The sequence below is a fragment of the Chaetura pelagica genome, unplaced genomic scaffold (genome assembly GCF_000747805.2).
Source record: "Chaetura pelagica isolate M959 unplaced genomic scaffold, ChaPel_1.0 scaffold212, whole genome shotgun sequence".
Taxonomy (NCBI): domain Eukaryota; kingdom Metazoa; phylum Chordata; class Aves; order Apodiformes; family Apodidae; genus Chaetura; species Chaetura pelagica.
The window spans coordinates 842,551-855,629 of record NW_009952365.1 but is presented as its reverse complement, the minus strand read 5'-3'; the positions used below and the strand labels follow the sequence as shown (position 1 = coordinate 855,629).

At 38.3% G+C, this 13,079-nt stretch overlaps 1 protein-coding gene across 1 annotated transcript in view; it reads right to left on the bottom strand.

Annotated features, from left to right (window-relative positions):
* Positions 1-11,026, bottom strand: part of ALG6 (ALG6, alpha-1,3-glucosyltransferase) — a 16,241-nt gene extending 5,215 nt beyond the window's left edge. The window contains exons 1-8 of the mRNA XM_010007962.1: positions 10,911-11,026; positions 7,465-7,549; positions 7,178-7,267; positions 6,266-6,354; positions 4,065-4,147; positions 3,269-3,344; positions 632-806; positions 1-112 (exon numbers count right to left, since the gene is read on the bottom strand). Of these exons, the coding sequence (XP_010006264.1) occupies positions 1-112; positions 632-806; positions 3,269-3,344; positions 4,065-4,147; positions 6,266-6,354; positions 7,178-7,267; positions 7,465-7,549; positions 10,911-10,992 (792 nt within the window). The 5' untranslated portion in view covers positions 10,993-11,026. The remainder of the gene's footprint in view (positions 113-631; positions 807-3,268; positions 3,345-4,064; positions 4,148-6,265; positions 6,355-7,177; positions 7,268-7,464; positions 7,550-10,910) is intronic.
* Positions 11,027-13,079: the final 2,053 nt, after the last annotated feature.

Sequence of the window (13,079 nt, the reverse complement as noted above, 5' to 3'; positions counted from 1 at the left end):
AAAGAGTCTTCTGAGTACTTGCATGATTTGCTCCATGTCGGTACAGAAGGGGAGCCAGCAGACAGCAAAGGAAGCCACCACTGTCCCTACTATCTTAGCTAACAAAACCAACCTGCAGTTGAGAGAGAAAAGCTTGCATCAGAAAAGGCAAATCTAAAACCCAAATAAAAGGCAGCTCTTACAAGTTTATAGCATAAGGTGTTTCTGTTTTGGTTTTGTTTTAAAGAGATATAAAACTGAAGGTAACAAATCTAAGCAAAATGAGCTTCCAGTAGCACAGAAAAGTTGGTTATCCCCAGATCAATGCCAACACCTCCATGAGAAGCACAGAGCTACTGCTGTCAGCCTGATCTGGTTGCCCCCTGCAGCCCATGTTTAATTTAGCCTGCAGAAGGAAGAGTGCCAAGGCAGGACACCTTAACACATTCTGCTGTTTGTTCAGTGCAAATAACTGTAGACCTCAACAAGAAAGGTTTATTTTGCAGGAGAGGAAAACATTACAACAACATAAAGATCTTCCACTAGAAATTAATTAAGAAATGCCCACATGCAAATAAGGAGACTCCCATTCTCAATGTCAGGCTGCCTGGGTGTTTTCCTGAGGAAGATGAAACAGTCTGAAGTCACTTACCCCTTTCCTTTCAGTCCCTTCTTGAAGCACTTTCCAAGTAAATAGCAAAAGAAGGGCAGAGAATGGTAGAGTTCCATTTGCTTGTAATTTAAGGCCAAGCAAAATGCCACTGACCCCAAAAGGTCCCAGTCATAAGACAAAAAAAGTACACCCCACAAGGCAAAGCCAAGGCTCACTGAGTTGTATATGTTTTTTTATGTCAAGGACAAGACACACCTTGGTACTGGGGGTCAGTAACTGATGCTCTGAGGGACAAGTGTAAAGCAGCATGCAAAATAAGCTTTTCCAAGTTGGTTTTAAAAACACATTGCCAGTTGTGACTGTTGTTCAGAGATAGAAATAATTTTGCTTCTATTTAAAGGGTAATTGTTGTATTTCCAAGGCTTGATTCCAAGCTTGCAAATGTATAAATGAGGACAAATCGTGCATGTCTGTGTTAATTATACATGTAATGTATGTTTCAGGCAACCAAGCTTTTGGTGACAGTGACACTACTTGCCAAGAGCATGAGGGTAAATATTTTGCACTTGGTATTTACATGATTAAGGATAAAGCTTTCAAGAGTCTATCCTCCAGCTCCCAATAGATATGTGCAGAATACTAAAATAGAGCAGTATTTAAATTATATATTATTTAGTTCAAGGATTCCTGAGGTTTTTGTGATTGTATTATGCTGGCAATGCACCCTCATCCATGACCACTTCCCTTAGCTGCTAATACAGAACAAACAATGAATAATAGTTACTAAAATAAATGTTACTTCCTTATGACTTTGAGAACAGGCTCCAAGCTTAGCAGAGTTTGAAGAGACTAAACTACACTTACTACTATAATGCAACATTAGCTTTGTCTTTCCCTGTTATTTTTACACAATGACAGAAACCAGACAAGACATACTTGCACTGTCAGAAATTTAACAATTTTGTTTTCTCTTTGTCAATATAAATAAATATGATAACCCACTCAGACTGTGGATGTTGTTTTCAGTCCACTCAGATTTCCCACTCAAAATCATCCTATATATTTGAAATCTCATCAAGAAGGTTATGCCAAAAGGCTGTGATCCTGCAGAGATCTGCAGCAGTTAAGTGACATACTTGCACTGTCAGAAATTTAACAATTTTGTTTTCTCTTTGTCAATATAAATAAATATGATAACCCACTCAGACTGTGGATGTTGTTTTCAGTCCACTCAGATTTCCCACTCAAAATCATCCTATATATTTGAAATCTCATCAAGAAGGTTATACCAAAAGGCTGTAATCCTGCAGAGATCTGCAGCAGTTAAGTAAATCTACTGACATATTGGGAGCTGGTCACAACAAGTGAAGTTGCTTATGTAAGAATCACAGGGCTGGGAGACCACAGGAGACTGTGCAGAACATGTCTGCTTCAACAGTGTCTGCTGCACCTGTGTCACTCCTGACACAAGGTTTCCTGAACCTTGTCTTAAAGATCTTGACACTGAAGATTCCACAACATCCACAGACAATCTATTCCAGCATTTCAGTCATTAAGGTTCAAAAGATATTTATATATATCTAAAAAAACCAAAGATTCCCTACGGTAACCTGGGCCCATTACTTCTTGCTCTGCCTAAGGTAAGAGACACAGAACAGGTTCTTGTCCTCCTCTCGGTACATCTTGTAGGTACTAGAAAATTGTAACCCTGTGCTGCCTTCTGACCACCAGCTTCTCTCACCCAAGATGAATTGCATTCATTCGCATCCCTGTTCTTGTAAGTGATGACTGCAGATGATCTACATCTTTAGAGTCAGGCCAAAAATAGAATGTCAGAATTCCCGAACTGTAACTCAAATATTCAATAGCATTATGAACTTCTTTCCTTCAAAATCTGCTTTCTAAGACAGATCATCCTCCAAGTTCACCGTGCACTTTGTTGGAAGAAAACCACAAATTAGTAAACTATTTGATTGTCAAAACTTGACTGAGTAGTAGATGCTGAGACTCAGCATCTCCTTGGAATATTTCAATATCTACATTTTGCACAACTCCAGGGTTGTGCCGCTCTGGCTGGATGACATTGAGATGCACAGCCTGGAAAAGTTAACAAACAGCATTGGCTGATGTGCAAAATGAGTATAAAAACAGAAATCTTATTTTAAAAGACCCACCTGTGAAGGTGTCTGCCACCAACACTGACTAGTTAGCTCTGACAGCCTAGCTCGTATTAGCTGCTTTAACTGGTTAGGCTGTAAACAGACCCAGTCTCGAGTACTGGTAAAGGCAAGACAGAATGGCACATTTCAGAGATCTGAACATTTTACACAACTGCACCTGACACACTCCTCTGCCATCTCTCCAAACACAAACCAGAGGAGCACAAGCCATCATTCTCTTCACTGCCAGAGCACCACTGACGTTTCCTGCCGTAAAGTGACTGACAGGAACATGAGCTCGAGGCACAGAAAGACCGACGTTCACTTTTGGATTGATTTGTCCCAATATCAACTCCCTATCTTCAACATATTTCAGCCTTAGTTTTCTTCAACACAGCTGCTTTGGGCAAGCAGAAGCCACTCAGATAACTCTGTACACAGAAGTAACCTCTGCCCAGCTAAAGGCAAGTGCTTAAAAACAGTATTACTTTGTAAATGGAAATTCATTTCATTGCACAACAAGGATACTGGAAGTGTCCGTGGTCAATAAGAATGAGGCCTGGGTAAAGCAGTATGCAGAGGGCACTGGAAACCTGGAAAGAAGGATGGAAAAAAGAAAAAAAAGAGAGGAAAATTATTACTTCTAAGTTAGACATCAGACAGGAATTTATACCACTTCTCCAAACAGAACTCTGCCCCTCCACAGTGTGTCCTAGATGTAGGAATCTTCTCTGCAAGTAATTGTCTGTCAGTAGTGTTTTGAGGAATAAAAAAGGATAAAGATTTTCCATAAAGAAGAAAATATTGAATGGAGACCAGCCTGCCCTTTGCCAGCCTGCTCAAAAATTACCCACACCCATCTTAGACCTTTGAACCACCCCAAAAATCAGAAGGCTTATTATTCCAAAATGTATTAGTTCCACCATAAGGAGTGTGTAGGACAAAGCAGTTCCTAGACACCCCCACAGCACAGTTCAAATCCTGGTTTTACTACCCAAGTAATAAATTCAGAAAGAAATATAACTCAGGAGTTCATGGCTACTAAACTTCAGAGTTTTTGTTACTGTTACAGTGTTATTGTTATTGAAAGCATTAAAATAATTGCTGTATGATAAGTTAATGGTGTAGTTTTTGTTTTTTTAACTGAAAAGCCTTTAATATGAGATATAAAAACTGTCATCAGTTTCACATCAATTGAGGCCATTGTCATGCTCTATATTTTAATTAACTCTCTTAGTGCTACATTTCTACCCTGTTTTAACAGTATGTTTTCTTTGCTTTTTAATTAACACACACACACACCAGATACTTGCCTTCTTTTTAGTAGAGGTTTCCTTCAAGGAAAAACAATATAAAATAACTGCAGGAATGTAAACCAGCAAATCAGCAGCAAACACTGAAAAATAAAGATGAACTTTATATTAGAAACTTCCCAGTTATCTCAACTTAATGCTACTCTAGTTGTGTATTTTCATCTGAATCGTGAATCTTTGACTCTGCTTACGGTTTTAACTTCCTAATGATCCATAGCTTGGTTGTATTTGGTGTAAAAACACCTGATATAAAAATAACTGCACAGTGCTGAAGTGAGACTAGTTGCCTGCCTTTGGATGGTGGGGTTTTTGCTTCTGTATCCTCACCGAAAACTTCCCTTTAGTCATTCAATTCCACTGAAGTTCAAAAGTCCTGGATCTATAGTTCCAGCTGCATATGCTATTCTATTGTCTTTGTGTTACAGTATGTTTCATTGTTTTAAAGACAGCTCAAGTTTGGCAGTTACACCAAAGCTTTTTTTTTTCCCCACTTGTTTTTGGTAAGACAAGGAAAAAATATAGGCAAATAGACATCAAAAGAGCAGAAAGCCCTGTTAGAATAAACTGAGTAGTTCCACTTCAAAGGACAAAAAGAAACAGGTCTACAGAATTTGATCTTGTTAATGTTTCTAATGCTGCAATTTCTGATGTCCAAAAGCTGCTGCTTCCACATGTTCAGCTGTTTTGGCTGCTGGCACAGCCTCAGTCAACAAGGGAGCACACTCTAGTTCCTCACATGCCAAAAGGAGAGGAGGCATTCTGCATTCTCCAAAGAAATCAACTACCACTAGATGCAGTCAAGTGGTTTGATGGGACAGATAGTCTGAAGACACAAAAAGTTAAGAAACTTTGGATGATAACAATCTCCCATGTCTCTGTCTGAATTAAATCACGTGGATAAATAGACTAAAACTAGTTATTTGGCTGTGATCAGCTGCCTACAGCAAATATATGCAAGAAGGGTGACAAGAAAATAGAATCAGTAGGTCCACTTGCCTAGAATTATATCAATTCCTGCTCATGTTTAAACCACCAGGTAAATTCTTCAGTGCTGTCTTAAGAGCCTGAGAAAAACCTCAGATTATTTGTACAAACCAGTTGCAGAAAAATGTGCAATTATTTCAAGGGGGAAAGAATGTATTTCAGACACAATTAAACAAATATATCCAAGGCTTTAGCAAAACAAATACACTGACAAAATGAAGGTGTAATACCAACAGCTGACATTGACCCTGCTGAGTTATTTTAATGCACTCTTCTAATGGCTACTGTTAAAAAGCTTTTCTCAGTTCTTCTAGATCCATCAGTGGTTTGTCAAGTGAGTTGATTTCAAAATTAATAAAGACCATTTCAAGGGTAATTAAGTTCTAGTGATTTTTATTTTTTTTTCTCAATTCAATCAATTACTAGAGAGCAGACTCAGAGGTTTGTGAAGTACAAAAAAAGCTACTGATGAGCAACAAATTCTGCCACTGCAATCAGAAAGCATTTTGTGGAACTCTAATGTTAAACAAAGCAAAAGACTGATTTCAAATTAAGGAAAATAGTAACAGAAAAATAAGGCAACTGCTATTGCTTAGAGAACAAGAGCTCACTGGGCACATTGTGGTCCTACTAATACAGCTACAGAATTAAGTTATCTACTTTTTCTTTCTGCACTTATTTTAGCCTTTTCTTTGTAGGGACAATTCAAACTAATCAAATGGTCAGAAGAGTGACTGCAGGAAAATGAAATTTAGGATAAAAGTGGTAAAATACATTTCTACTTTTTTGTTAGCAGAAGTTACAGCAGTGACCATTGGTGAGAAAACTGACATCTTTAAAAATATCAAATATATCCCTCTTTCAGATAAAGTATAACACCTTATAATTAAGATCTGAGACCCCACGAGGCTGCTGAGTGAAGTCAGTGAAAACAATACTATTTACACAATTAAAAACTGGGTCTAAGCTACAAAAAAAAAAAAAAAAAAAAAAAGTAGAGCTTTTACTGAACCAAATTAGGTGAAAACTTGTTCATTTTATATTTATCAGGTCCACAAATGATTACAGAAAAAAGAACAGGGGAGCCTGGTTCATAACCAGACCTGCAAAGCCAAAGAACTGAGCATGAACTGGGGAAGCTGCATGATATTAAACATGCTAAATTAGCAAGTGAGCCCAATCTGTGGGATCATCCCAAGGAAATATGATTTTCCTACCTGTTGTGCGCATAAATAACTTATGTGGCTGACTCTCATACCCCCGAGATGTGTGCAGAGCAATCCAATCAGGATTTATTAACTTTGCACTGTAAAACAAAGTACAGACACATCAAAATGTAGACAGTTCTCATTTCCCTTTACACTCCCTTCAGCAATAAAGATGACACGCTCAGGAGCATATTCCAAGAAAGAAGATGAATGAGAAGAAATATTTCAAAGAGCAATAGTGATCAATGGAAGATTTTCCTCACCTCTGGATCAGTTTTGCACTGTAGACTTTAGCTGCTATTTCACAATTTTAAAAAAAATCATCTTTGGAAATGGTAACAATGGAATACAGTATTTATTAGGACAAGATAGCCACCTTCAGTCTTGTTCCAATGACTTTTAAAAAAACAATTGTAAATACCTTTCATACTTAAGTATTAAATATAAACCATTTACAGTTCACATAGATGCCCCACATAGCTGTGCCTGTGCACTTTAACCTACATTCTTATTCCATAAGTCTCATTCCAACACTAGTGAAGCCCTTGTGGAAAAAGTATTCCAATAACAGAATTCTATTTACATGATATCCAGTCATCAAATGTCACTGGAGCTCTCAATACAAGAGAGGTTTCCCAAGAGATGCACCCAATTCCTATGGCACTCTTCTCTGTGCATCACTGATCCAACGTGACAGAAAAATAGCAGCATTAGTTTTAAGCAACAGGGATACCCATAAAATCTGTTTCCCTAGCTCTAAAGTAGCAAACAGTATTTTTAATTTCATCAGCTGCACCAAATTGGTCATTTTTAGCTACTAGTTTCCTCTAGAAAGCAAATTTTAAATAAAAAAGAAAAAAAAAAGGGGGGTGAATTTGCTGTTTATATTCTCCACAGAAGTATTTAAAATAATGGACTTACATGTAAGCACAAAGAAAACTGTGATAGGCAGTCAGAGGTGGATAATCAAGGCCCCAGTACAGTAGGTTGTTATCACTTGTATTGAAGTACCTAAAAAAAAAAAAGCCCTGAAGAAGAATCTACATTTCCAGCTTCGTTTCAGCCCAAGGAAAAGGCTGAATATTAAACCAAATGTTTTAGCAATGCATTCAAAATCCAAAAGGCAGTTAGCAACTTCTAGGTCTGCTTTATTTTACTTTAAAAAAAAAAAATTAAAAATCAAGCAACAAAACAAAAGCACTACATACCACTGCCTGATGGGTAAATTGTAAGTAACTTCTTGCCAGTGTCTCTGAGCTTCATAGTCTCCATACATAGGTGGCTTTCCTGCACCTAAAAAGAGATGACAGGCTATTTACAATTGTATTTGGTTTACAACAGGTTGCTTCTTCTCCAGACATGTATTTGCATATTAGTATAATACTAATTTTATTATTCATTCCTCTATTATATTTGAGAACAAAATAAAGACCTCATCTGCTATGCAGGCTAACAGGGAGGAAGCAAAAAAGTTCCATGTTCTTTTCGGCTTTCTGGATATTTCTGCAATAAGCATTTATCAAGACAGTCCACTGTGAAGAATTGCTTCCTCATCTGACAAAAAAAAATAATTTCCAAGTGTAGATGAAAAATGTGGCACTTTCTCTGAAGTAAGAAAATGTACATAACTGAGATCTTACACTGATTTTGCATGAACTACTTCACTTTCTAGCATATAATAACGGACAATGTTCTCACTTGTGTTGCAGCCATGTGATGGTACCTTGCTATTAAAAGTAATAACCAGCCTTAGTTTTAAATTTACTTAGAACTAGGACCTGCTACATGTCCCCAGTTCTCTCCTCTTCCTGTTGCCTGCCTTGCAACACTAGCAGGAACACTGCATATCTGTCCCTTTCCCCAGGCTTCTCAAGGAAGAGCTAAGATGAGCCACTTCCTAAATCAGACCATTCACTACACAGAATATGTTTAGAAACAAAAAAAATTATTACAATCTACAGAACTTTCTAAGTAATAACTGCTCCATTTTGGTTTACAGGAATTCTCTCTCACACATTTTTCAACTGAATGATTGTTTTGCAGAAGTTGTGCCAAGTGCTAAAGGACACTTTTCACTTTACACAGTTCTCCTAGGATACAAAGATTTATTTTTTTCGATGGAAAAGCTTTATCAATGTAAATACTTAAGACTTCTACTCATAAACAATTCTCTCAACATAAGCTAACTCTGATAATAGCAGCACAGTAAGCATCTTTGTCACAGTTTACTTACTTCTACTAACCCATGGTTGCCGAAAACAAAAACAGAAACTGGACTTGCAGTACTTCCAGCAAAATACTGACACTAGTAAGTCTGAGACCTCAAAGTTTATTTAAAATATAGGAAAGTCATATTTTCTTTTTTCCTTTTTTTTCTTACATGCTCTATGTTTGTAGGAGTCACACAAGCTCACATATGCACTACTGAAACACAAAAATAGGTGTTACCCAAATTTCAGAGTGTATGTGTGTTGGTGTGTATATACACACATATAAACACATTTTTTTCAGCTTCTCCCCCTCAAAAGAGAAAAATAAATTAATTGGCTTGAGAATGATCAAATGAGTTCTTAATCCAAAGGTGTGATTACCTTTGCATCAGTCTCAAATACAGAGACTGATCACACATCAGTTAGTTTTTGTATGCATATTTGCAAATTTAGCTTCCAAGCGTCAAGTACACAAGCAAAGACAACTCAGGATTAATAAAACTGAGTATTTTAAAGTGTCTCAAATATTTTAAACTTAGAGTGGTCTTATTTGGTTTTATTGTTAGTGGAAATAGTCAATTTTCAAGGGTCTGAAGCTGCCTTTCAACACACGTATTTGGCTTCTACTCATTTAGCAGGAGTTTGGAAATGCATTTTAAAAAAAATGGATTAATCTATGAAGCCAAAGTTTTCCTCAATAATTCTCCAAGACCAGATAATCTAAGATAATAAATGGCATCCAGTTACCTGCTTCCTCAGCATCCTGACCCAAATTCCAGAGGCAGATCCAAAAGCATGGCAGCAAGGTGGCAAGCAACAATAGAATGGAAACACTGCAGCCACCCAAGGATACAGAGTAGATGAGGGCAGAATTAGCCACCCTGCTCCTGGCCATTCAGGCCATGGGTAGCTTCAGGGTGTGCCCAAGCAGCATTTCCACCAGGGTCTGCTGCAGGGAACAATGACTACTACTAATCCTTTGCTCAGTTTTATTACACTGAGCAGCAGTGAAAGCAAACACCAGAACCACGTCAGTTTAAACATTACCCTGCCTAATTTTTTTTCTTCCTCCAGTCATTGAAGGTTTACTGTATCTGAAATAATTCAAAGAGAAATTTTAAAAGTTCAGTGTACTTATGCATTTGACAGGTTTTTTCTAACATTCAGGTTTGTCTTTTTTTTAGTCAGCCAATGCTCAAAGTTAAGCAAATGCTTTAATAACATGCTGGATTGCATCAGACTCAGCTTTTCCTATTCCAAAAAAAAAACCACTACAATTATTGTATAGGAAACAAGACTTCAAAAAAAAAATTATTATTTTACTTTACATATTTTTTTTAAGGCTGCCTTTCAGAATCTTGATTGGTTTGAAACTGAATCAACTTCAAAAAAAATCTAGTTAGTAACACTACTGTAGATTCTTGCAGTGCAACAGAAATTCAGTGCTGTGTGGCCAAAGACCAGGTGTTTGGTTTTCTGCCTATATACGGGTAAAAGAAAGCCTCAGTTGCCTACAGAACAGATCTCTTGTGATAGCATTTTCAGAAAGCAAATTCAAAACAAAACAACTGTGTAAGAAGGCATGTATGCAACTTGCCTTCAAGATTAAAGTTACCAGCTTAATAATCACTACAGTACTACTGAACAGATCCAGAGACTCAGGGGATGAGGAACCCAATTGCCTTAACAGAAAACCAGAGTTGAATTTGACTGAGCTTGTGATTCTTTTAGCTCATGGGGATTGAAAGTAATATTTTGGGGTTTTAAAACACTCTGCAGAAAGCAAGCTTTGTGCAAGCTTATGCTAAGTGTGGGAATGACACTGAAAGGTTTGGAAAAAAACTTGCTGGTTCTTTGCAAGCACTATGAGATGGGGAGGAGAAAAACTAATCTATTAAAAGAATATAGCTCTAGTTCATGCAGTAAACAATCTTCAGGAAGTACAGCTACCAGGCAGGGTGTAATCCCTCATGTTACCTTTACACCATCTTCATTATCACCAGTACAGTTTTGTCTAAATATAAATTAAGGCTGTACCTGTTCTAGAACTAAAAGGACAAAATTAAACAAAGGTACAACTGGGCTGCAATTATATTCTGCAGCTACTGAAATAACAAGGCACAGGGATGAAGAGCCACCCTGGCTCCACCTAAAGCTTTACTGACCATCATCCCACCCACTCAAAAAAAAAAAAGCACAAACAAACCACAACAATTTGTGGCTGTTTTTTTCAGCATTTTGTTCCAAGCAGCTGTGATGTTAAACATTCACATTCAGAAATATAAGAACAAGGTATTACACGAATCTTAAGGGAAAAAAGGCACTAAAACACAATACATGAAATAACATATTGTTTCCTGTTTACATGCAAGTTTATGTCATTTATCACAAGCTCCATAGCTCATCTTCATGTGGCTGCTTCTCAGACTGTGAACAGGTATTACCTGAGTAAGAACCAAGCGAAACAGCCCAGCGAACAGTAAGTGCCAGTAAGACAGTAATTGTCATTAAGCTCCACTTCTCCATAGCCGGTCCCTGTAACAAGCCAGAAGGTACCTGAGAAAACACCACCAACATTGCTACAACAGTGTCCGTGTTTCTGTTCCTTAGCCATTTAACGACTCTACCGATAGCCCCGCTTTCTCCCCACCCAGAAACATTCAGTTACTACCCGGCCTCTGGATGCAGGCAGCAATCAGGAGGGAGGGGTTTTCCGTACAGGAGAACTCCTAACCATGAAGCCAAAGGCTGCCCAGAAGCAGTTCTCCCACTCCTGAGCTAGAAGCTGAAAACGCATCTGACAAAATGCAGAAAAACAGCTAAAAGCCCACCATAAACTCCATATGCTCTAATTCCACAGGAACACAGCCAGAAGCATCAAAGAAAAATGCAATGCATACGTCTGACCTAGGAAAGCAAACACCTGGCATTAATGATTAAAAAAATCCCTGACCTGAATCTTACTTCAGACTCCCTGATATTCAAAAACAGGCCCAGAATGATTCCTCTGCCTTCCCGAGCACAAGCACATTGTGTATCAGCTGCCTCTCCCTAGAGGATATAACAGATGAAACCCACCAGGCTCAAGAGACCTTCTCTATTCTTCTGCCCAAAAAGGCAGGAGGACTCATCTCCCACCAAGCCTGCCTGACCATACCAAGGATCCAGCAACAATCAGAAACACTGCTGGACCTGTCAAATTGAAGGCCACCTGCAACAAGCTCAGAAATCAAGAAACAGGAAAGCAACAGTGTCACCCCATGCAAAGAAACCCTAACTATAGAATATGAAAACTGACCCAGAGGATCAAAAATATTTCTGTCTGAATTAGAAAAAAAACAGAAGAAACTACACCAATTTTGAGAGTGAGAGACAGCAGGAAATCCAGAGGCTGTACTTCTGCCACATCAGCAGCAGCAGCATCCTTCCCTCCTCAGTCAGCAGGTACACTACTCATGAGTGGATGAGTCTGGGTACAACTGACAAAGACTTCTCTTGCATAAGAGGCATCATCCAATTCACCTGAGGTTAATACACCTGCCACTGCCACCAAAAAAAAAACAAACAACAGCAAACAAAAATATCTCAGACAAAACTCAAACAAAAATATCAGCAGTACTGAACTGTTGTTTTCATAACAGACAAGCAACGTGTAAGACAAATTTAAGTGATGCTGCTGAAACTAAATCCATATTTATTTTCTATTCACAGAAAGTTAAAGACCTAACACCACCTCCATGGGAAAAAAAAAAAAGTTACTTCAACAATATATATCTGTAACAGCAGTAGATCACCATCTGTAAGTAGAAATGTGAACACTGATAGTTGCATGTTTCAGTACTACACCTGTGCCTGAACCACATTCATCTAAATAAACAACACTGAGGTTGACTCTGCAGAACATTTTACCCTGAGTGAACTCTCATGCTTCCTAAACTTGGGACCAGTACTTCCACAGTGCTATATGACTTCCAAAAAATCAAGTTTCATGAGCCTGGCTTTTCCTTTCTCCAAAATACTCACACCTGCCCTTCCTTTCTATCTCCAGGCAGAATAATTATTAATTAATTATACCCTTTTAATTCCTACCTAATTCCAGCCTCATCCACAGGCTTCCTCTCATCCCTGTTCCTCTCATTTCCTTCTGTCATTCCCAACACTTGTATAAACAAATTTTCTGGGGTACTGAGTTTCTCTGCTCTTTTCTCTCAAAAGTGGTTCTTAAAATTACTCTCTGCTTCTTTTTCATCTGTAATAATTATTCCAGACCTCAAGAAAAGCCAGGCTTTTGGCAGATTTTAAAGCATGACACTTAATTTTTGCTACCCCATGGGTAACAATGTTAAACAAAAAAGACTCTTCAGACAAAAAAGCTGGTTTGGTCAGTCTGAGGCTTCTGAATCTTCTGCCTCTGGGTGAGCAGCACTAGAGGGTCTCCCAGGGAAGATGTCCCTATAAGCAGAAGGTGACAATCACAGTTCCAAAGACAACACCCTCCCCTCCACGCTGCCTATGAAGCCTCAAACAGCACCAGGACCTGTCCTGCCCACACGGAAACTCACAGAACTTGGCCACAAAGACACGACCCTTCGTGTCACTCATTGTTTTGAGAG